General features: G+C 42.0%; 1 protein-coding gene across 2 annotated transcripts in view; it reads right to left on the bottom strand.

The window, feature by feature from the left end:
- LOC127619583 (adenylate cyclase type 2-like) overlaps positions 1 to 21,678 on the bottom strand; it is a 109,599-nt gene that overhangs the window by 70,103 nt on the left and 17,818 nt on the right. For both annotated transcript variants that reach the window (XM_052092468.1, XM_052092469.1), the window contains exons 3-4: positions 13,220 to 13,381; positions 2,927 to 3,076 (exon numbers count right to left, since the gene is read on the bottom strand). In XM_052092468.1, coding sequence (XP_051948428.1) covers positions 2,927 to 3,076; positions 13,220 to 13,381 — 312 coding nt within the window. The remainder of the gene's footprint in view (positions 1 to 2,926; positions 3,077 to 13,219; positions 13,382 to 21,678) is intronic.

The following is a 21,678-nucleotide window of genomic DNA, read 5'->3' as shown; positions in this document are numbered from 1 at the left end:
ACAACATATTATCTGAAATATCTGTGGGAAACACCCTCGTGCCCCCCCTCCCCCTCTCACACACAAACTCATACACACGTGGACACACATATATTATATGCATTCCGCACACACTCGCGAGCGAAAAACAGAGCCGTCATGTCAGCGCATTCTTCCATCTCAGTAGGGTTGAAAAAAGTTGTTAAGGTTTACGACGGAACTATGGCGACACTCGCTGCTGCTGAGAAGTGCTTAAACTTACATCTTGCCGATTTTTATTAATAAATAAATACATTTACAGATCGAATGCATTTGATAATTTCTCTTGGCCCACCCAACCAAACGTTTCTGTCTACACCACTACTTCCAAGAAATTGTTGACTTCATTAGCCAAAATTCACCTTAAAAAGACTTAGAGCATAAACCAAAAGAGATCACCCCTATTAATGAAGGTCAAATAAAATAATAGGGTTGTGTGCCATTTGTTGATTGTGACTTCAGGAAAAAAGGAGTAATTCTTTTCTGATTCAGGCACATGTTCCATTTAATTTCAAACAGGAATGGACAAGAAGATGTAAGTGGTTTTAAATAACAGTCCATTCATATGTTATTATCAGAAATGAGAGGAATCAAAGCAGGGCGTCCTAATGGGTTCAAGAGTAGTGTGCACATGCCTGCTCTGTGGGGGAGAGATTGTTAAGGAAATTTTGTCATGTTGTCATTTATCTATCTTAAGGATCTGTGCTTTATGAAAATACTCTGCTGTCTGCTGTTCTGTAAAAGTGCAAAAATAATAATTTGCAAAACGGTGGCTGCTCTGTCTTGCCATCGTGTTTTATATTCAAATTGGAATTTTTTACTCAATGCGCTGTTACTCATTTTCACGCATGAAGACGTCATATACAGTGTATAGAAGACTTAAAGGCATAGCAGCAAAAAAAAAACACAAAAAACAAACAAAAATCTCCCATTTAATTCTACGGGTGAGAGAGAGAGAGAGAGAGAGAGAGAGGAAAATGGTCATGAAAAACTAAATTATAAACTAAATATATTTCAAAGGCAATGGTTTATTCCACCTTGAAATGTTAAACGAGTTCTTAATTAGACTGATGGTCACAGTCCATTCTGAGCACCCTTGCAGGAGGTAAATGGAGAAAACACTCCAGCATGTTTTACAATACGCCATACAGAATTGGTTACTGATGAACTGACTAAGGAGCAGCAGATTTCACAGATCACTGTACATAGAACATAAGTGAGAGAGTGTAACTGTAAACTAGTTTCCATCCACTTTTTGCGCTTTTTGTGAAAATGCGTAAAAAACGTTTTGCCATCTTCTGAATATTTCAATTCAAATGGCCTTTATCAATAAAAATGGTGTGTGTGATGACGTCATGCCTAAAAAAAAACAGTTTGTCGCATAATATCGATTTATCACAAAAGAAATCTATACAGAAATTTGTGTTTATCGCTAATTGTGTACCTTTCGCCTCCCAGATTTTTGTATATGCTGTGTGCACAATAGTAATATCAGGGTTTACATATGATACATTCCTGATATTCAACAGGCTATTTTGAACAATCGTCTAATCTAAAGCATCACAACTGCATTGTCTTAAATGTCTAAAAAAATTGTTTTGTGTCATAATACAATTGACATTTTCTGAAGAAGTTCAGCAAATACGATCCGAGGTAAAGAGGGTTAAATTTAAAATATTTTCACATTTAATACGTTTAAAACAAAAATGCATTTTAAGATGTTCAAAAGCTCGTTTTCTGAAAGTGAAAGTGAACTTTTGAAAAAAGTGCAGAACAATAATTTTATAGTATTGGGTGATATGCTAGTGTTCCAAAAAAGCACACTGATGTATTTATCCCAGTATTGTGTCTTTATTTTTAATTTAAAACATCTTTGTGTCTACCATGATTAAATTAATCACAAAGAGTGGCCATTCAGTTGTTCTCTCTGCACTTGTCGATGTGCATGATACGAGATATTTGTGTTGGCACTCCTGAAAGTGTCATGTTTGCAGTGTCGGATCTATATATCGTTAAGATCAATCCATAATTACGTACAATAAATTGGCTTTCAAGGATCTATACCTTGTTGTCATGATTAACACAGGTTAATGATTGGGGTAAATGATGTGACACTGTATTTAATGCCAATTTTCTCAACAAGAAGTGTCTCCAAACAGTTTTTCGTGACATTTGAAGTATCGACATAGTTTATGCACTAGAGTTAAATGGAAAAATATTATGTTGACACTTGTGACATTTTTGTGATAATTAGCATTTCCATCCGCTTTATTTTGATGCGCTAAAACTTTTTCCCACAAAAAATCCTTGGATGGAAACGTAGTTAGTGTTTTTGCCATATTCATCCATATTTGTTCTGCCAGGAAAGCCCAACTCCAATAACATTCCTAGAAAAATGGAACCAGGTCAAATATTTGAACAGAGTGATATTTTACACAGCGAGGGTGATAATTCCTGGAACAACAAAAGTGTCGCCAGTGATCTGCTTTTATCTTACTACTCATATTTTACTCTCTCAGCCATTGCTGCAGAGAAACACTTTATCATTATTTCACGGAAAAGCAAATCAATGAGCACAACTAACCCAGGCAATAGGGAGGCCTTGTGCAGACTTCCGCTCCACCCATATCCAACAGGAAACAGAGGGTGGGGGGTCCTAACAAAGCTATTTTGGGACAATGCAACTCTCTTTCCCTCTTTTCTTCAGATATTAGCTGCCTATTGTGGTGATATAATGATATTTTCTTTAAAGCGGCAAGAATGACTCAAATGCACAAACATTACGATACCTCCCCAACCAGTCTTTTTTATTAACCGTCTGTTCCCCCAAAGCATCAGGCACCATGTGGTTTTGCACAGCTTATGTGATTTCCTCAAAAGCAATCAGTTCATCCCACTTTTACCATACCTGCTGATGCTTCTCAAATTCCAGTTTGATGGGAGACTTGATGCAGTTGCAGGTGTCGTGGTAGGTTTGTTTAAGTGCCAGGTCCATCAGGTGTTTATGATAGGCTCCTGCAACGTTCCCACAGATAAAGATGATGATATTTGCCATGATCTAAAAAGATACATAAAATAACCTCTGTCAAAGTCATTTACTGTAAAGTTACTGCAATCTCTCAATAGAAGGTTACTTTAAAAGAGATTCACCCAAAAATTCTGTCATCATGTATTTTTCCCCCCATGCTGTTCCAAACCCATATTATTTTCTTGCTTCCGTAAAACATTAAAATAGATTTCAGTGAAATGTCTCAGCTTCTGTTTTAAACTTTCAGGCTCCAAAAACTTCAAAAAGCACCATAAAAGTAGTCTATACATTTTGTGTACTATTCCAAGTTTTCTGTAGCCATACTTTGTGTAAGTACTCACAAACCAAGAAATTCAACTGCTATTCACTGATAATCATCCTTTTGTCCCAATCATCCCATTGATTTACTCCATAGGGGAGTAGATTTTAAACAATAAATTATAAGCCTTTAAAGACAGACTTAACGTGATCAAATTAATGGGAAATTTACTTCTGGAACCAAGATGGATGAAAAAGTGGGTGGGCACTGTTGGGCTCTATTGGGTTTTCTGCCCCGTGTCTCTCTTGTCACCGTCACAAACTACAATTCCCATGATTCCCGGCCCTCATCACTGCCAGCACATTGTTATTGTTCTCACCTGATTGTCATTTAGTCATTATTGTGTCTCTGTATTTAAGCCCTGGTTGTCTGGTCAGTCATTGTCGATCGTTGTTTAAGGAAGTAGATGTTTTGCCTTGGTTACCCAGTTCATGTACCCTTTGAATGTTTTCATGTTTTGGTTTCATTTTTCCCATCGTGGACGTTTCCTTTGTTCCAGTCTGGTTGTTTTCACTTTATTCAATAAAAACCTGCGTTTAGATCCTCACTCCTCGTCTGCCTCCTCCTGCTAACGTTACAGCTGCGTTTTCATGTGATATGTCAGATGCAAGAACCAATAATGTTTGGCACATCTGATCCGGTGTTATGTGTCTGATGGCACCATTTTTTTTATTGAACACAAGCACGAATACGATTTGAGAGCTGTGGTGGAGGTGAACATTATCAGTTAATAACAAATAATGCTTTTTTTGTTCTTTTTGGAGTTTGGCAATAAAAAAATCAACCTCCACTTTCATTTTATGAAAAATAGCAGATTGGAAATTTTGACTCATTTTCTGTTTCATGGAAGAAAAAATAATAATATGGATTTGGAACAACATAAGGCGAGTAAAATGTGACAAAATTAGATTTTTTTAGGAAACCAATTCTTTACTGTACCACTGCTTTGTTCAGTTAATTTCTTGTCCAACTCAATGAGTAATTCAGTAATAAAGTTCTCAGAAAACCTGAGTTACAAGCAAGAGTTATATCAGGTGTGTTAAACATTTAGTGTTGAATTAATGATTAATGCACAAACTGCCTCATATGCACAAGAAGAGATTACTGCCAAGCCAAAAACACTTTAGAAAAATATGCACAGCAACCAAAATTGATTTTGACTCAGTTTCAAATGGCAGAGTTAAGCTCATTACCCTAAGATATAATCTGTATAAGGATGTAGAGAGGGATAGTTGGTGTCCATTGATTGAAAAGATATTGATCTTCAGGATTCAATTCAGCCCACAAAATCTTTCAGCAGCTCTTGCATTGTCCAACTAAGAAAATATTAGTTCAGCACTAAATATGGTGCAAATGGTTTGCTGTTATCCTTTACAAATGGAGAGTAGATTGTGTAGATTAAATGGCTTTAATTGGAACAGTAAAAATTAATGATACTATGATGAAGGGTTGGCTCATGAATATTAATTGGGTCTGGAGGCTTCAGGAGCTTATCAAGAACCACTGGTGGGACCTAATCAATATTTATGAGCCAATCCTTAACTGTGGTAAAATTTGTTTTTTAAATGCTCATAAAAAACGGTTGGTAACACTTTATTTTACGAAGTCCTTGATACAGAGTAATTACTTAGTTAATTACGTAGTAATAAACTTTGTAATTACATGTACCAAAATGTAATTAACATGTAACTAAGTTATGGTACAGCCTGTACTTACAGATTGTAATTACACACATGTAATAGGCAGCTACTGTTACACATATGTAACAAGCCGAGTCTGTTACATACGTGTTACAAACTTGGTACACTGTAATTATGTAAGAAAGTACTTAGTACCACACAATGTAACAAGAAGTACTTAAATATATTAGGCTACTAAGGTCTGCAGTTACACATGGCAAATGTGTACGTTTTGTAGCATTACATGTATGTAACATAAAAAAAAATGTATCAAGACTGTACTTGAGTGCAATTCATGTGTTCATGTGTGCAATTCATGGCTTTATAAGACATTCATTTAATAACTGGAGTTGCATGGATGACATTTATGCCGACTGTCTGTTCTTTTGGCGCTTCAAAGGTCGGATCACCATACACTTGCATTTTAAGGACTAACTGAGCTGACATATTTTTAAATTTTTCTTCAGATGTGTTTTGCTGAATTTTTTCAGCCTCTGATTAAAATGAGACCTTTGTTTGCAGAGTATGTCAGAGATAAATGTCAAGAACGTTACGTATGATCTAGAGCCCTTCAAGGGTGCTAACAAACAAAGTACAACACGTGGCTCTTGAGTGCACCTAATTTAAAGACGTCATAACCCTTTTAATGAGAACACAGAAAGCTTAATTAACAGTGAGTGCTGAATGTGAAGGGTCGTTAAGGTTAGCTTTAATAAAGCTCTTCATCTGTTGGAGAGCAATGTTGAGGAGCTACTCGCATACATATATCTGTCAGGTAATAGGGACATTTTCTGTGTGCCATTCTATAAAAAAATTGCTTTTTCAATTTGACTGGACAAGAACGCAAAGAGCTCATAATAACAAGGTGCGTTCTTCCACCACTTGATTTCTGAATGCAATGCTGCTGGGCCCTTGAACAGAACCTGACAGCCAGTATTTTGTGTTTCTGTAGACCATGTGATCAGAGTGTTGCCTTGGTTACATGTGCTGTGTTTAGGTCTGGTCTGAAAAACAGATCTGCTTGAGATCTGCTTAGGAAAATAAAAAAGTAAAATCAATAGATAGGTGGGCTTGAATTATTATTGAAGAGTTATATGAGACATCTGATGAATATTTGTAATCTGACATGTTTTTAATGTCACATCATGATCAATGCCACACAATTACTTATAAGATTAGTGGAAAATATTAAATATGTATTATTTATTTACATCATAATGTTTTGTTCTTTTCCATTTTTGGAAATAAGAAAAGTTTCTGTTTATTTCCAGGTTTAACCCCTAAACACATACAGCACCTAGGGTCCTTAGTGACCTGTGACCTCATTTAACCCTGTGCACCTCATCTATATTTTGGAGTTGTGCCCACACCTCTTTAGTATTCCTCAATCTATCTTTAATAAATAGTGTAACACACACACACAAACACACAATAATTACAAAAAAATTGTTTAATATATGGGGTCTCTAGAGACCCGAGGTATGCAAGAGTGTCTGTTTTATTTATTTATTTATTTTCACTTCCATAAATTATATTCTTTATGATTATTTCATATATATTTAAGTTTACTATCACAGGATATTTATTTCTTTGTTTATTACAGATAAATACTATATTACATTGATTTCCTGTGTAACAATGAATTATCAACCATGGTGAATTAACCCATATGCATGTATACAGGGATGGATTACCGACCGGGCCAATTGACTACCAGGGTGCCCTTGACTGTCCGGGGTGCCCTGGGCATTTAGGCGGCGTGATCTAGTTTGGTGATCCCCCAGCTTGGGCATGAACACGAACAACCAACCCCCCAACCAATCCTGTTCTAGATTTGTCCTGATTTGTTGAATTTTCTCTTTGATATATTAAAATAAAACATCAAAATATATTTGATACTATTATTTGAAAATTATCTGGGCATTTTGTAGATCCATTTGTGAAAGATATAACCCGATCATGTACTTCGTAAAACACGGTGTGATTTTATTGCTTTTACAAGTCCTTTGATTAGAATACTCATGTGACTGGGGCTTCGACAGCGCAGAGAAAAAACTCAAAAAGAGTTATTAAAAGAGTGATTTTCTTTAAAAAAGTATATTTCACTAAAAGAGCAATACACAGCGGTGTTGAACGTCCTTTTCAGGACACGTCTTTTTAAAGATGCCTTTCCACCCCTGTGTAGTTCCTGGATGCGGTAGCGTGCTCTCCGCTTCAGATGGCCACAGGCGTTGTCTCGTGTGTCTGGGCAGTGCTCACACCGATGCTGCGTTTGTGGTTGGTTCATGCTCTCACTGCGAGAGCATGACCATGGCAACGTTGCGGTCACGGCTCGCTTTCAATAGAAGGCAAGCCACTCCAGCCGCTCTGTCTTCCCATGGGATTGAGGACGATGCCGCTGGTGCTGGAGGCGATCTGGGGATGGCAGCGGGTGCAGCTCCGCCGGGTACGCCCCCTTGGACCATCTGCCACCCAGCATGCTCGTTGACTCCTGTCCGTGCTCGAGGTAACAGCGGCTCGCCTCGCTGACGGTGAAGGCCAACAGTGCCGCCAGACATGCCGCTTCTGCCCTGCACGCCATGGCCCTCCTGCAAGTCCACCAGGCCAAGGTGCTCAAAGAGCTGCACGTGGGTAGCCCTGATCCCGATGTGCTGCAGAAACTGCGCTCAGCGACTGACCTCGCCCTTAGAGCCACGAAGGTCACAGCACAGTCACTCGGACAGGCAATGGCCACGCTCGTGATCCAGGAACGTCATCTGTGGCTGAACTTGGTCGAGATGCGTGAGACCGACAAGACTCGCTTTCTCGATGCCCCAGTCTCCCAGTTCGGCCTCTTCGGCGACACCGTCGATGACTTTGCCCAGCAGTTCTCCGCAGTGAAGAAACAGACAGAGGCCATCTCTCACATCCTGCCCCGCCGCAAGTCTGCCGCCATGGGCCATGCCCCATCTGCCCCCCGTTAGCAGACACCCCCGTCTCACGGACCCCCTCGAGGACCCGGAAGGCTCCCAGGCGCTCCTGAGATGTTCGACCCAGAGCCAGAAATGTTAGCTCCGTAGGTGGTAAGACCGCTCCGTCCCCCGGTGGAGGGCCAGGAGGAGAATCTTTTGTTGAATTCATTTCATTTGCCACAGGCATTGCCCTATTCGGGGCTGCGGTACCCAAATTCTCAATAATAGAGCTATTTCCTTTGTCTCTGTGTCACCTGGCCTGCAAATGCCGGCACTCTGCCAACAGATCTCAACAGCCGCTTGGGGCTTCAGGACAACTGGGAAAAGAGCAAGCTCAACCCGGTTCAGAGCATCTCTTTTCTCAGGATGGAGTTAGACTCAGTCTCAATGTCAGCACGCCTCACCAACGAGCATGCGCAGTCAGTGATGAGATGCCTCGCCAATTTCAGGCCAGGCACAACGGTCCCTTTAAAACTCTTCCAGAGGCTCCTGGGACATATGGTATCCTCCATGGCGGTTGTGCCACTGGGGTTGATGTATATTGGGTTTGGGCACCGTATGCAACGGGCACGCAGCTGCGGGCCGTTGGAGATGGGCCCTGCTGCGCTGGCATATCAATTGCCTAGAGTTGCTGACCGTTTTCTTTGCCCTGCGGAAGTTCCTCCCATTAGTTCTGTACACTCCCGCCACATGTCACGACTCGCCCGTCGTCTCCTCCTTTGGAGCCAGCAGCGACTCAGGTCGCTGTGTGCCACTCACATCCCCGGCAACCTCAATGTGGTAGCGGACGCGCTGTCACGACAACGCTTGCCCAGCGGAGAGTGGAGGCTTCACCCCCAGTCGGTCCAGCTGATTTGGGACCGGTTCTGCAAGGCCCAGATAGACCTGTATGCCTCCCGAGAGACATCCCACTGCCCGCTCTGGTATGCCCGAACACAGGCTTCCCTCAGGGCAGACGCAGTGGCACACAGTTGGCCTGCGGGGCTGCGTAAGTACGCATTTCCCCCAGTGATCCTTCTTGCACAGGTGCTGTGCAAGGTCAGGGAGGACGAGGAGCAAGTCACCCTAGTGGCCCCTTACTGGCCCACCCGTGCCTGGTTCTTGGACCTCGTACTCCTCGCGACAGCCCCTCCCTGGCGAATTCCCCTGAGGAAGGACCTTCTTTCTCAGGGACGGGGCATGCTCTGGCATCCGCACCCAGACCTCTGGAACCTCCAAGTCTGGCCCCTGGACGGGACGCGGAAGATCTAGCTGGTCTACCACCTACCATTGTAGACATGATCAACCAAGCCAGGGCCCCTTCTACCAGGCAACTTTACGCCCTAAATTGGCGCCTGTTTGCAAATTGGTGTTCTTTCCGGGCTGAAGACCCACAGAGGTGCGCAGTTAGATTGGAGCTCTTATTCCTACAGGAGAAGTTGGAAGGGAGGCTGTCCCCTTCCACATTGAAGGTGTATGTTCCCGCTATCGCAGCTAACCACGACCCTGTAGACGGCAAATCTCTGGGTAAGCATGACTTAGTCATCAGGTTCCTAAGAGGCGTCCGGAGGTTAAATCCCTCCCGGCCAAGCCTGTTCCCCTCCTGGGATCTGTCGGTGGTCCTAGCCGGTCTACAGAGATCCCCCTTTGAGCCACTAGAATCAGCCGGACTCAGGGCCGTCTCCCTAAAGACGGCCCTGCTGATCGCGCTCACCTCCATCATGAGGGTCGGGACCTGCAAGCGTTCTCTGTCAGCGACACCTGCCTGGAGTTCGGTTGGCAGACACATATGTGATCCTAAGACCGCGACCGGGCTACGTGCCCAAGGTTCCTACCATGCCCTTTAGAGACCAGGTAGTGAACCTGCAAGTGCTGCCCCGGGAATAGGCAGACCCAGCCCCTTCGTTGCTGTGTCCGGTACGTGCTTTGCGCGCCTATTTGGACCACACGCAGAGCTTTAGATGCTCTGAGCAGCTCTTTGTCTGCTTTGGTGGACAGCGGAAAGGGAACGCTGTCTCCAAACAGAGGTTTTCCCACTGGGTCGTGGACGCCATTTCATTGGCCTATCACACCCAGACCGTGCCCTCCCCCTTGCGGGTCCAAGCACACTCAACAAGCGTTGCGTCCTTGTGGGTACTGGCCAGGGGTACCTCCCTGGCGGACATATGCAGAGCTGCGGGTTGGGCAATACCTAATACCTTTTCGAGATTTTACAATCTCCGGGTTGAGTCAGTATCGTCCCGTGTCATCTCAGGTCCGAGCCAGTAGAACCCGGTGACATGCTGACGAACTGGCCGGGTGGATCGCTTGCTCCCAGCGCCCTTTCCCTTGGCAGAGGTAAAACTGTGCGCTTTCTCTCCCAGGAGATCCCACTCATCAGGATCCCTGGTGATTCCTCCCTAGCCCTTTTGGGTCTGCAGTTCAGCGGAGGAACTCGCCGACCCAGTCCACTATGGGTACTTAATCTACCCTGTACTGGAATAGGTGCTCCACAGGTCAAGGACTCCTACGCGGACTCCCCCTGTGTGTATTATCCACGTTACGGTCCCCTTAAAAAAGTGGACCCGCAAACTTAGGCAGTCCCAGCTGCCCTCCTGTCACCGTGTTGTAGTAACTCCCCCCTCCTTGAGGCTGGATCTACCACTGCGCCACTTTCCACATGTCGCCTAAAAACCCATGTGATGTATTCACCACTCTTACTTCCCCTTCCGTGCAGGTGTGGTCTCCGCAGGGTCTTCTCCCCCTGAAAGAATAGGAAACTGGGTAAGACCCTCTTCCCTCGATGCATGTAAGGGCCCCGGCCATTTACTGCTCTATGCGGAGGAACATAGAGAGAAAAGTGGCCCAGCCAGGCTCGGCCCGTTCCCAGATTGGCAAGTGTCACCTTGTTCTCCTGTCTAGAGTAACCAGAAGGATTCCGACGACTTTTTTGGGGCATTGGGGAAGGGTACGTGCAGTCTGACACAGCTGGTCACCTGCGCATGTGAAATACCTGCCCGCTCCTGTGTCAGCAGAACACGTACACGGCCCAGTGCATGGCGTGATTTAAATTGGACCCCTAGTGCCGCTTCTCTGACACAACGTCGAGAGAGTGACAGACGGGGAACGTCTAGGTTACGTATGTAACCTCCGTTCCCTGATGGAGGGAACGAGACATTGTGTCCTCCCGGCCACGTCGCTGAGCCGAGCCACTGTAGTGGCCGGACCATTTCCGGGTCCTCCTGAATGAACTGAATGAACTCATAGTATTTCCTTGCCTTTATACCCGTATGTCTGGGGGCGGGGTATGCAAATACTGTCTGCTAACTTCTCATTGGCCTTTTTTCATAGATCAGAGGCATATTCGGTGCTCAAGAGAGACTCCTAGTGTCGCTTCTCCGACACAACGTCTCGTTCCCTCCATCAAGGAACAGAGGTTACATACGTAACCTAGACATTTTTCAGAATAAGTCGGGACACTAGAAAAAGTGTTTGAATACGGGACTGTACCGGGAAAACCGGGATGTCTGGCCACCATAATCTTAAACAAGACAGGAATGTAACATTAATTATTATTGAGGTCCTTTCTCACTATCTATATAGTCTTTATCATAATAAGTCTTTATCCCAAAACCATCCATTTCGACAGAAAGAGCCCTATATGACTGACCAAACACAGTTTGTTTTGTTTTTATGTGTCATTTATGTTTTAGATGTGGGTGGATCTGAAATACTTGAAATCACAAAAAGCACTTAATAGGCCTAATTAATGAAAATGTAGTAAACTGATGAGCCAACTGGAAGTAATTTATTCAAAAATAGACACAACACTTGTCTATGACAAGAAAGAGGGTAGTGAAAATCCCGGCCAACCCCCTCACACCCGGACCACAGTTCTCCAATCTCTTCTTTGTAATTAAACCATACATCGTCATTTAATGGCACATGCACTTTCTCTCTCTTTTTTTATTTACCTACATGATCAATGTGCATTTACTTAGTAGTAACCCTTAAATGCATGGGAATTTCACCAAACACTTCTACATATCCGGGTTTTAAGAGATTAACCTCCTAAGACCAGAGCGTGACTGTGTGCACTTTCTATTTCCTTTTTGATTTGTAACTAGTAGCACCTAATAAACATGCAAAAATAAATTACAAATCTAGAGCAAATAGTTTTCCTAAAAATGGATGGCAATATATGACAAAGTTGTGAAATTGTAAATAATATCGAGCTATAGAAAGTAATTTTTGTTTATGTTTCCAGGAGTGCTCTTTTATTCATTTTTTTGAGACATTATAAACATTACATCAGAAATTATCATAATTAATTCTGATTCAAAGAAATGGCCAGCATCATCCAATCACTGCCAACCATGTTAAAATAAAATTATACATTATAAATTCTGAATCTATGTCCTTATTAATATTGTCCCCTGTCTGCCAAACATGTTGAGAGACCCAAACATCATCTGTAGCCTGAAACTGAAACCTTTGGTTAAATAGCTAACCCTCTGAGTTGAATTACACTGGAAAGGGCAAGACTTGCCAGTTATTTCTGAATGGAAGTGTGTCATTTAAGTGGGAAGGCCATATGATGAGCGACACACAATGAGAGTGGAAGGCTCTGGAATGTGTGCCCTCTTTGCCAGCAAAGCCATATAGGTCATGGTAAAACACCATCACACCTAACAACCCCTACAGCAAACAGATTGGAAACACCCCTTCCACATTTACTCATTCTCTGTGACTCATTTTGTAACTACACTCAAACATATTCTCATATTCCACTAATTCACACTATATATAGGACAAACTCTCTGGTCTCTTTGTGCCATTTTGGCACTCAAAGACTGTCGGCACTTATTCTCAGATACTAACTGTTCCTTTCTCAGCCCACGAAATAAACTGGAACAACATGCACATGCACACACACACACACACACACACACACACACACACACACACACACGCACACATTGAGGCAGCAATCATTATGACGACTCTTCGTAGACATAATGATTTTTATACTGTATGAACTATAGATTCTATCCCCTAATCCTAAACCTCACAAAAAACTTTCTGCATTATTACATTTTCAATAAAACAACACAATTTAGTATGTTTTTAAAGCGATTTACATTATGAGGACACTAGAAATGTCCTCATAAACCACATTTATAGCATAATACCCTTGCAATTACCAGTTTGTAACCTTAAAAAATGTCCTCGTAAACCACCCAAACCCGCCCCTACACACACTTACTTGCCAGACGAGGGCCTCCATGTGGTCGGTAGAGTTTGAGAGGCAGATGCTAAGCACTAGTGTGTGGGAGGATGAAGTTAGGGCACTAGCAATGACGGCGTCCCTCATGGAGAATGGCAGCATGGTGTACACCACAAACACAATGAACAGGAAAAATGACACCTGCAATTAGAGAAAGAAGTGCATCAGCCATTAAACATCAAATGTCCAAGTGGTAACTGTGATTTGCAAAGTACAATATGTTCCAGGACCAACATCTTTTGTTTGTTTTGAAACAACATTCCTATCAAATCAACGGTCCATACCATTAGAGTACACTAGCAAAATGAAGGTGCTGGAATTCTGTTCTGCATCATTTTGGCCCAATTTATCCCCCTGTCTCTACTCCTGACCCTAAAAATATACCCTCAAATCAGAGGGAAATAATTTTTGTTGGTGGCTGATTTGATTTGGCTGATTTTGTTGTTTAACCCCAACCCCAAGTCCCTAGACTGTAGTTTAAAACCGAACCACTGCTCTAAATCTAATCCTAGTCTTTTTACCTCTAAACATAACCCAAAAATCTGACTGGTTGACAAGAATACTATCCAAAGACCAACAGTGATATTAATTCAAGAGCATGTTCTATTTGGAAAAATAAGGGTCACTGTTGAGATGTTGACACCATTCAGAAAGATAGGAGTGAGAAATTGGTTCATTATAAGTGTAACTGCAATAGATTTCAATAATTAATGTCAATTTATTTAAAGAAAGCAGTCTAATAAACAAAAGTCAAACAATATGAGTATTAAAATAACTCTTACTTGCTTATTATACTTTCTGAAATCCTTCATTCTGACAGGTCAAAATTCTGCAGTCAATCATTTTAGTATAATGATTGCTACATTGTATAATTGACTCTTGTTCCAGTCAACCCTTTTCCAACAGCTAGTGCTAGATCCATGTGACTAAAATATTCCTTTTGCAATCTCTTTCTTACATATATATATATGTATGGTCTCCACTTCACATCAGGGCATTGAGTATCCATGTGGTTTATGTTGCAATAATGACTGGCTAACTGTACATCTTTCACATATTGCATATTATATTTCACATAGAATTTTGGTGTAGCATTCTTTGTGCCATAGGAAAGAGAAATTTAGGTAACTGATATTATGGAAATGATCAGTGAAAAGAAAACTTAACATGATCTATGATCTATCTTTATATTTGTGCAAAGCTAGATATCATAAACATCCCAAAGCTTTATTTTTTTCTATTATACTGAGTGCTCTTTTTTGCGAGCAAGTGCTCAATATAGAACTTGTGGAATGGCAGAAAAGGCACTGGATGGGAGCAAAGCTTAATGGATTTATGGCTTGGTCACTCTCTCTCACACACACACACACACACACACACACACACATACACACACACACACAAACACACACACACACGTAGTGTTTCCATGTTTTATGGGGACTTTCCATAGACATAATGGTTTTTATACTGTACAAACTTTATATTCTATCCCCTAAACCTAACCCTACCCCTAAACCTAACCCTCACAGAAAACTTTCTGCATTTTTACATTTTCAAAAAACATAATTTAGTATGATTTATAAGCTGTTGTCCTCATGGGGACCGACAAAATGTCCCCACAAGGTCAAAAATTTCGGGTTTTACTATCCTTATGGGGACATTTGGTCCCCACAAAGTGATAAATACATGCTCACACACACACACACACACACACACACACACACACACACACACACACACACACACACACACACACACACACACAAACTGATTGCAAGCCAGTGATTTTTCTAGATGAAATATGTCTGGAGTGGTGGCGTAGTGGTGGTGGCGTTGTGGGCTAAAGCACTGAACTGGTAAGCAGAAGGTTGTAGGTTCTCTCCCCACAGCCACCACCATTGTGTCCTCGAGCAAGGCACTTAACTCCAGGTTGCTCTGGGGGGATTGTCCCTGTAATTAGGGCATTGTAAGTCACTTTTGATAAAAGCGTTTTCCAAATGAATAAATGTAAATGTAAATGTCTTCAGCCTTACCAATCGCCTTTCCACTCTGTCCATTGGAGGTGCAAATAAAGATAAGACACCCACTCTGAATTTGTTACATTTGACTTGTGAAGGAGAGATAATCCCCTACCAGACAGTAAGCTCTGCTGGGCTCTTGGGTGGGGAATGTCTCTCACATTCACTTGTTGGGATTAGATTTAGATCCTACCTGTCAGATTCCCACCACGTTTTTGAGGAACTGTCAAAACGAACAGAAGTGAAGTATGGGGTGCCGCAAGGCTCTGACTTAAGACCTAAATTGTTCTCTGTATACATAATCCCATTAGGGGGATATTGTTGGAAACAAGACATTATGACATTAGCGTTCATTGTCGTGATGATAATTCTCATCTTTATATGAAAGATACCACATGCAATGGTCAAAGTTATAAGAGTATGTTTACTATTTGACCAAGCTGCTTGAAAACAACATGTATGTAATTTTACTGTTCAGGTGATTTTTGTTTTGTAAAGTGGCTTTGAAACTATATGTATTGTAAAAAGATCTATACAAAATGTGACTCTTGTCACTGTTTTGTTGTAAAATGCTGCAGTGCAGTTTTAAGAACTGGCAAGGTTAAAAGCGTAATCTATCCCATGAAGTGATTGCATGCCAGTTTCATGTCTGGTTAAAGTGCTGGTCTATCTGTGAGCAGCATTAGGACTGGTAGTTTAATTGAGTAATCTTATCCTACATCAGGCCAGTTACTACATCTGCAGATTCCACACTGAATCCCAAACATTCTCTCTTTGTCCAGCCAATGAGACCCAGTAAATCCTGACATTGTGGAAGCCAGCAGAATGTCTAGAAAAACCCAGACAAATAGTGCACGGGCAGATAAATCAAGAATCATTAGGAACAGTGCCGCAGAGATATAAACCTAGCACAATACATTCTCAAAATGATAGATCATGTGTACTAACTTAGATAAGCACAGATGTACTGTGTAAGAAATAGAAACAAATCAACACTCTTGAGACCACTAATAATCAGTGGTGCAACATACTTCTAACTGATCTTAGTGTTCACATTTAGTTGGGCTGAAAATAAATACACTCATGGCTGGTTTGAGCTCTCTGAAACTCTCAAATTTAATTTGTATCTGTTTACAGATACTGATCAGGGAGTAAGCCTCCCATTTTCATAAACCTTTGTTTCCCACACATATCTGTCAATGAGATTTGCATTGAGGTATGGACAGTGCATCACAGATTTCTCATTAAGCCATTCATACCAAAAGGGGGAAAAAACTCCACTTTCCTTCTCAGCCAAGAATCCAAATACAATTAATCCAATCTGATGACTTTAAAATATTATGTCTATTTATAATTTTAGCTTATTATTAATGTGGTCCTGTCTGATTATTTCAGTTGATAAATGATAGTATAATCATCCTCTGTGTCTAATTCTTTATATAAATGTACAGCTGAACTATTTCTGGCTTGGACATGACAACTAAACTAGGGCAATAATATGAGTTATTTCTAATAAATTTGGGTGCCCAGAAATGCAGACATAACAGGTTTGCACAGAGGAGTGTAAGTGGGGTGAGCCTTAGTTACCTATAAAGAAACAAACTGTTTTTTGGAAGCTTGAAAGACATATGTATACATTTATCTAGTTATATTCTGTTCTAGCATATTGGGTATATTTTATATAAACCGAAATTGCCATTTTTATTACTGATATGTTGTGTTATATCTGGATTATGGTGTCTGGTATATGATTGGTATGAGACTTATATAAAAAACCACATAAAATTAATGTATAACATATGTGAAGCATATTGTTCAAGGGTTGCCAAGGCAACTAATGGTAATAACCAAATAAGGCTTATTTAACAGGTTCACTTTTTCATAATGAATAAGATTATGGTCTACTGGGATATTAATCTAGTTGAGCAGTCTGCTCTGTTTTTGTATAAGGCGAGTAAATAAAATTGAATCCCTACCATCAAAAGAATAATGATGCAAAATAAGAATAAGATGCAGTGTTCTTGCCACATGCTGACCCAAACACACTTACCAAAACAAAACAATAGCTAAATTATGATAATTAACACACAATGCTTGCGCCAGTTAGCATAATTGTACTCTGCACTAAAAGTGTGTACTTTGGAGAATGTAGGAAGACAATGGGACTGTATTTGGACATACAACCATCTCATACAATTCCATATTGATACCACAAAACCTCTTGTTGCATACTAATTGAATATGTAAGTAAGCATTAGTATCTAGCTTAAATAAGATCTCAGATCTCCGACCATGAAGGCAGTCCATTGTCCGATGCTCGGAAGATGACTGTGGTGAGCAGGGCGGGGCCGAGCGGCATCTGGGCAGAGCGAGGCCGGGAAGATGAGTAATGAATGAGGTCCACCTGTGTGCACACCAGTCTCACGTTCCAGTGAGGGCCGGCGGGAGTATTTAGTCAGAAGACTGCAGCAGAGGGGAGAGAGAGACGCACAAAGCTGTCTGCGTGTGTGTGTTAATTTGTTTGACGTAGCTGGCTGAAAAGAAGTGAGTGTGTTTTATGTGGGGCTGGAAAGCACCCAATTACATCGTACACTGAAAAGTGTGATTAAAGTGTTTTAAGTGTTTTACTAAGCTGGTCCCAGCTTCCTCCTTTTCCACGAAATGTTACACTGGTTTCGAAACCCGGGAAGGAGGAAGGATGCGGCGTCAAGGAGTCCTCACCGCTGACTGAGGATCGCTCAATCCAGTGGTGCTGGAGCTCTGCGTCAATCGGCAACCGAAAGGGACGGCTGTGATGTCCATTGCCATCGCCTGCCATCACGGACGGAAGCAGTACAGCAGGCTGAGGGACAGTTGATGGCGTGTCTAGGCCGGTGAGCCAGTCTCTCTCTCCACTCTCTCTTTCCTCTCTCTGCTTTCTCCTCTCTCTCTCTATTCTCCCTCTCTCCTCTCCCTCATCCTGTTTCCACTCCCATGCACGTGCGGGTCGGACCTGAAGACCATCCTGACACGTCAACGCTCTCTCCCTAGAAATGGGTGGGGGAGTAAGTCACAGGCCGGAGAATTCCCTGACATGAGTTTGGCGATGGGGGTATGTGGCGATCAGGACGGGAACGATTGCCGTCTGGGCAGAGTAAGGCCGGGAAGATGAGTGGTGAATGAGGTCCACCTGTGTTCCACTCTGGCCTTGTGTTCCAGTGAGGGGCGGCGGGAGTATTTAGAGAGAGGAGACAGCAGCAGAGGGGAGAGAGAGAGACGCACAAAGATGTCAGTGTGTTAATTTGTTTGACGTAACTGGCTGAAAAGCAGTGTGTGTGTTTAATGTGGGGCTGCAAGCACCCTGTTACATGGTACACTGAAAAGTGTGATTAAAGTGTCTTACGTATTTGTTAAGCCAGTCACAGCTTCCTCCTTTTCTACAAAATGTTAAATGATGTCTAACTTATTTTGCACAAATGTCAATATATTACAGTTAATGTTTCACCAATGAGTGATTTTTTTCTGTAGAGCATGTAACCCCTTACAAAAAGTCAAGACGGTACTGTTGAACCTGCAGCAAACCTTTGGCAACAATGGACAATTTGCTGCAAGTTCTCTTGATTTTTGCAAGGGAGCATAAATAGACATCTATTTTTTCTTCAATGCCTCAAGGCATTCTAATATAGTGTGATTAGTCACATGACATTGAAGCAGGACCACCGCTGGGCAAATAGATGCCCTATGCTGAGGTGCGGGGGTGGGGGGTGCAAGGTGTTGTGCAAAACTGTGAGCACGAGGCGATCGTCTTTGTTCCGTGACTGCTATCGGATCCTTGAATAATGCATATCATGTAATTAAGGACAGCCGGTGGAGTTTCTGGTGCCCCCTCATTTCTCAGTCACTAATGCAGTGACTTTATTGCTTTTATCCCAGTTGCTCAGATATCACAGCCTGATAAGTGCCCTTTGTCCACTTACCTATAGCAACACAAGGGGGCATCCACCTTTTTGCCCACTTCCTTAAAAATTATAGAAAGGTGAGTGACTCAAAATAATTTTTTCTTGAGCCATTTTAAACCTCCATCACTCTCTCATCACTTTTTACATTTTTCCTCCATCAATCCTTTGCACCTTTCAAAGAGTATTCAATTGCCACCTCTAACAGCATTGAATTGTAGGAAAAGGAGCCCCTTTGGTCTGTGCATTTTTTCAGGGTCCTTGCCTCCTAATTTGCCCTCAGGCTGATTTGCGTAAGGTGAGTAAGGTCTGCCATTTGTTCCTCTCCTAGCTTTGAGGTTCAGTTTTACTCTCTCTTCTATAGAACATACACAGTGCACTGGCTTTTCACGAGCAACTCTAATGGAGAACCGCTGCTGTGGGTTAATGATGCCTGCACTATAGATCTCTGTAGGGAACAGTAAGGGCCTTTCATCAGCACTAGTCCCTCAATCCATGCTGGTGACAATGCCCAGGACTCTATGGTTTTTCCTCACAAGTGTTGCAATGCGATTGAAAGTATAGCTTATTAGCACTCAAGCAATGTGTCTTGGCAGCCAGTCATGTCACACCGCAAACCAAAAAGAACTTCAAAGTGGTGTAGTGTGTGGTGTTAAAGGAGGGTGTTTAGTTAAAAATAGGAAATGAAAGAGGAAATAGCTTGAAAGTGCTCTCTAAGCCTTACGCTTTTGTTGACGTAGCCATTGTGCCATTCATTTCAGCTAACAAGTGCACTCTATGCTACTTAAAGACACATCCAGAAACTCTGCTAATTAGTACTTGTCTGCAGTGCTTTGAGTTCTGATTAGCAGGTAGCTCATTCAGAGTAGCTGAACCGAACTAGCTATTTCCTTCAAATATCTATCTTATTAACAGGTTTATTTAAATTTCCTCCTTCAGAATTCTGTTTTTCTCCAGTGTTAAACCACCAGTCACACCACATTAGCTCAGACTGCACAAAGTTTAGGGAGTGAGGTAGGTTTGGGCAATAAAACAATTTAGATTTTTATTGAAAATAATAATTTTCGATATCTATGACAAACTTTTGAGTAATTTTCAATATTTAGCCTATGTTCTACATCTAGACCAGCGGTCACAAATTAGTGGACCGTGGTCAATGTCCGGACAAAACAACGGAGCTGTGTACAGCGCAAGCACTCGGGCGCAGATAGCACTGATCTTTCAGCGCTGTATCCTCAAATACTTAGAATAGGCTTAGAATTTAATTTTAGCTAACAGTATTTATAAGCTTCACTATTGTGCTGTACATTGTTTGTTGTTGGTAGATATTAATTTTAAGATTTTAAAATTCTCTCAAGGGATACCCCTGAAACCCCAAACAATATATTTCCTTAATAGTCACAAGGCCTCCTATGCCACTTGAGTATCTAAAAATATTCAAACACAAATACTGGAGTGTTGACTACCACACTTGGAGTCGTGAGTTTGAATCCAGGGCATGCTGATTGACTCCAGAAAGGTCTCCTAAGCAACCAAAGTGGCCCAGTTGCTCGGGAGGGTTGAGTCACATGGCGTAACCTCCTCGTGGTCGCTATAATGTGGTTCTCGCTCTCAGTGGGGCACGTGGTGAGTTGTGCATGGATGCCACAGATAATAGTATGATCCTCCACATGCGCTATGTCTCCTTGGTAACGCGCTCAACAAGCCACGTGATAAGATTGACAGTCTCAGACATGGAGGCAACTGAGATTCATCCTCCGCCACCCGGATTGAGGCCAGTCACTAAGCCACCATGAGGACATAGAGTGCAATGGAAATTGGGCATTCCAAATTGGGGAGAAAAATGTCTTTCAGTGGAGTCAAACGTCAGCTAAAGATGATGAAATTGGTGAAATTTAATCGAAAAGATGTCACACACCTTACATAGGATTAAATCCTAAATTGAGTGCCCTTACCCTCTGGAGTTTACTTGTAAACAAACAAGTTATGTTTAATTAATTCTTCAGGTCCAACAAACATAGGGAATGTTGTTCCGCCCCATTAAAGGTATGAAATGTATATAGTAATAAATATCGATATCGAACAATATGAAAAATACATATAGTGATAATTATTTTGGCCATATCGCCCAGCCCAAGAGTGAGGCATTACTTTACTAAAAAGCCTGGCATAGCTTCTCAAAAACATATGCTGTTTTTGGGATAAGAGTCCTCCGGCCCCTGGTGGACAGAACTGCTCCTTCCCTTCTTCGGCGGATGGTAGCGGTTCCTCCATCCCCAGGCAGACGGCCGCGGCGAGGACTCTGTGACAGTGCATCCCTACTCCCTCCTGGATATCAACACCACTGTAACAGTTCAAGGATGGGCAAGGAGGAGGCGTGAACCAGCTGATCAGTCAACATAAAGGTTTAATGATATAAATTAACTTAAAACAACATAAAACATAAACGATCAGAAACACACATCTCTCTCTCTCTCTCTCT

The sequence above is a fragment of the Xyrauchen texanus genome, chromosome 26 (assembly GCF_025860055.1).
Source record: "Xyrauchen texanus isolate HMW12.3.18 chromosome 26, RBS_HiC_50CHRs, whole genome shotgun sequence".
In the NCBI taxonomy this organism is placed as follows: domain Eukaryota; kingdom Metazoa; phylum Chordata; class Actinopteri; order Cypriniformes; family Catostomidae; genus Xyrauchen; species Xyrauchen texanus.
Note: the sequence above shows the minus strand (reverse complement) of the source record. Positions and strands in the feature narration are given on the sequence as shown.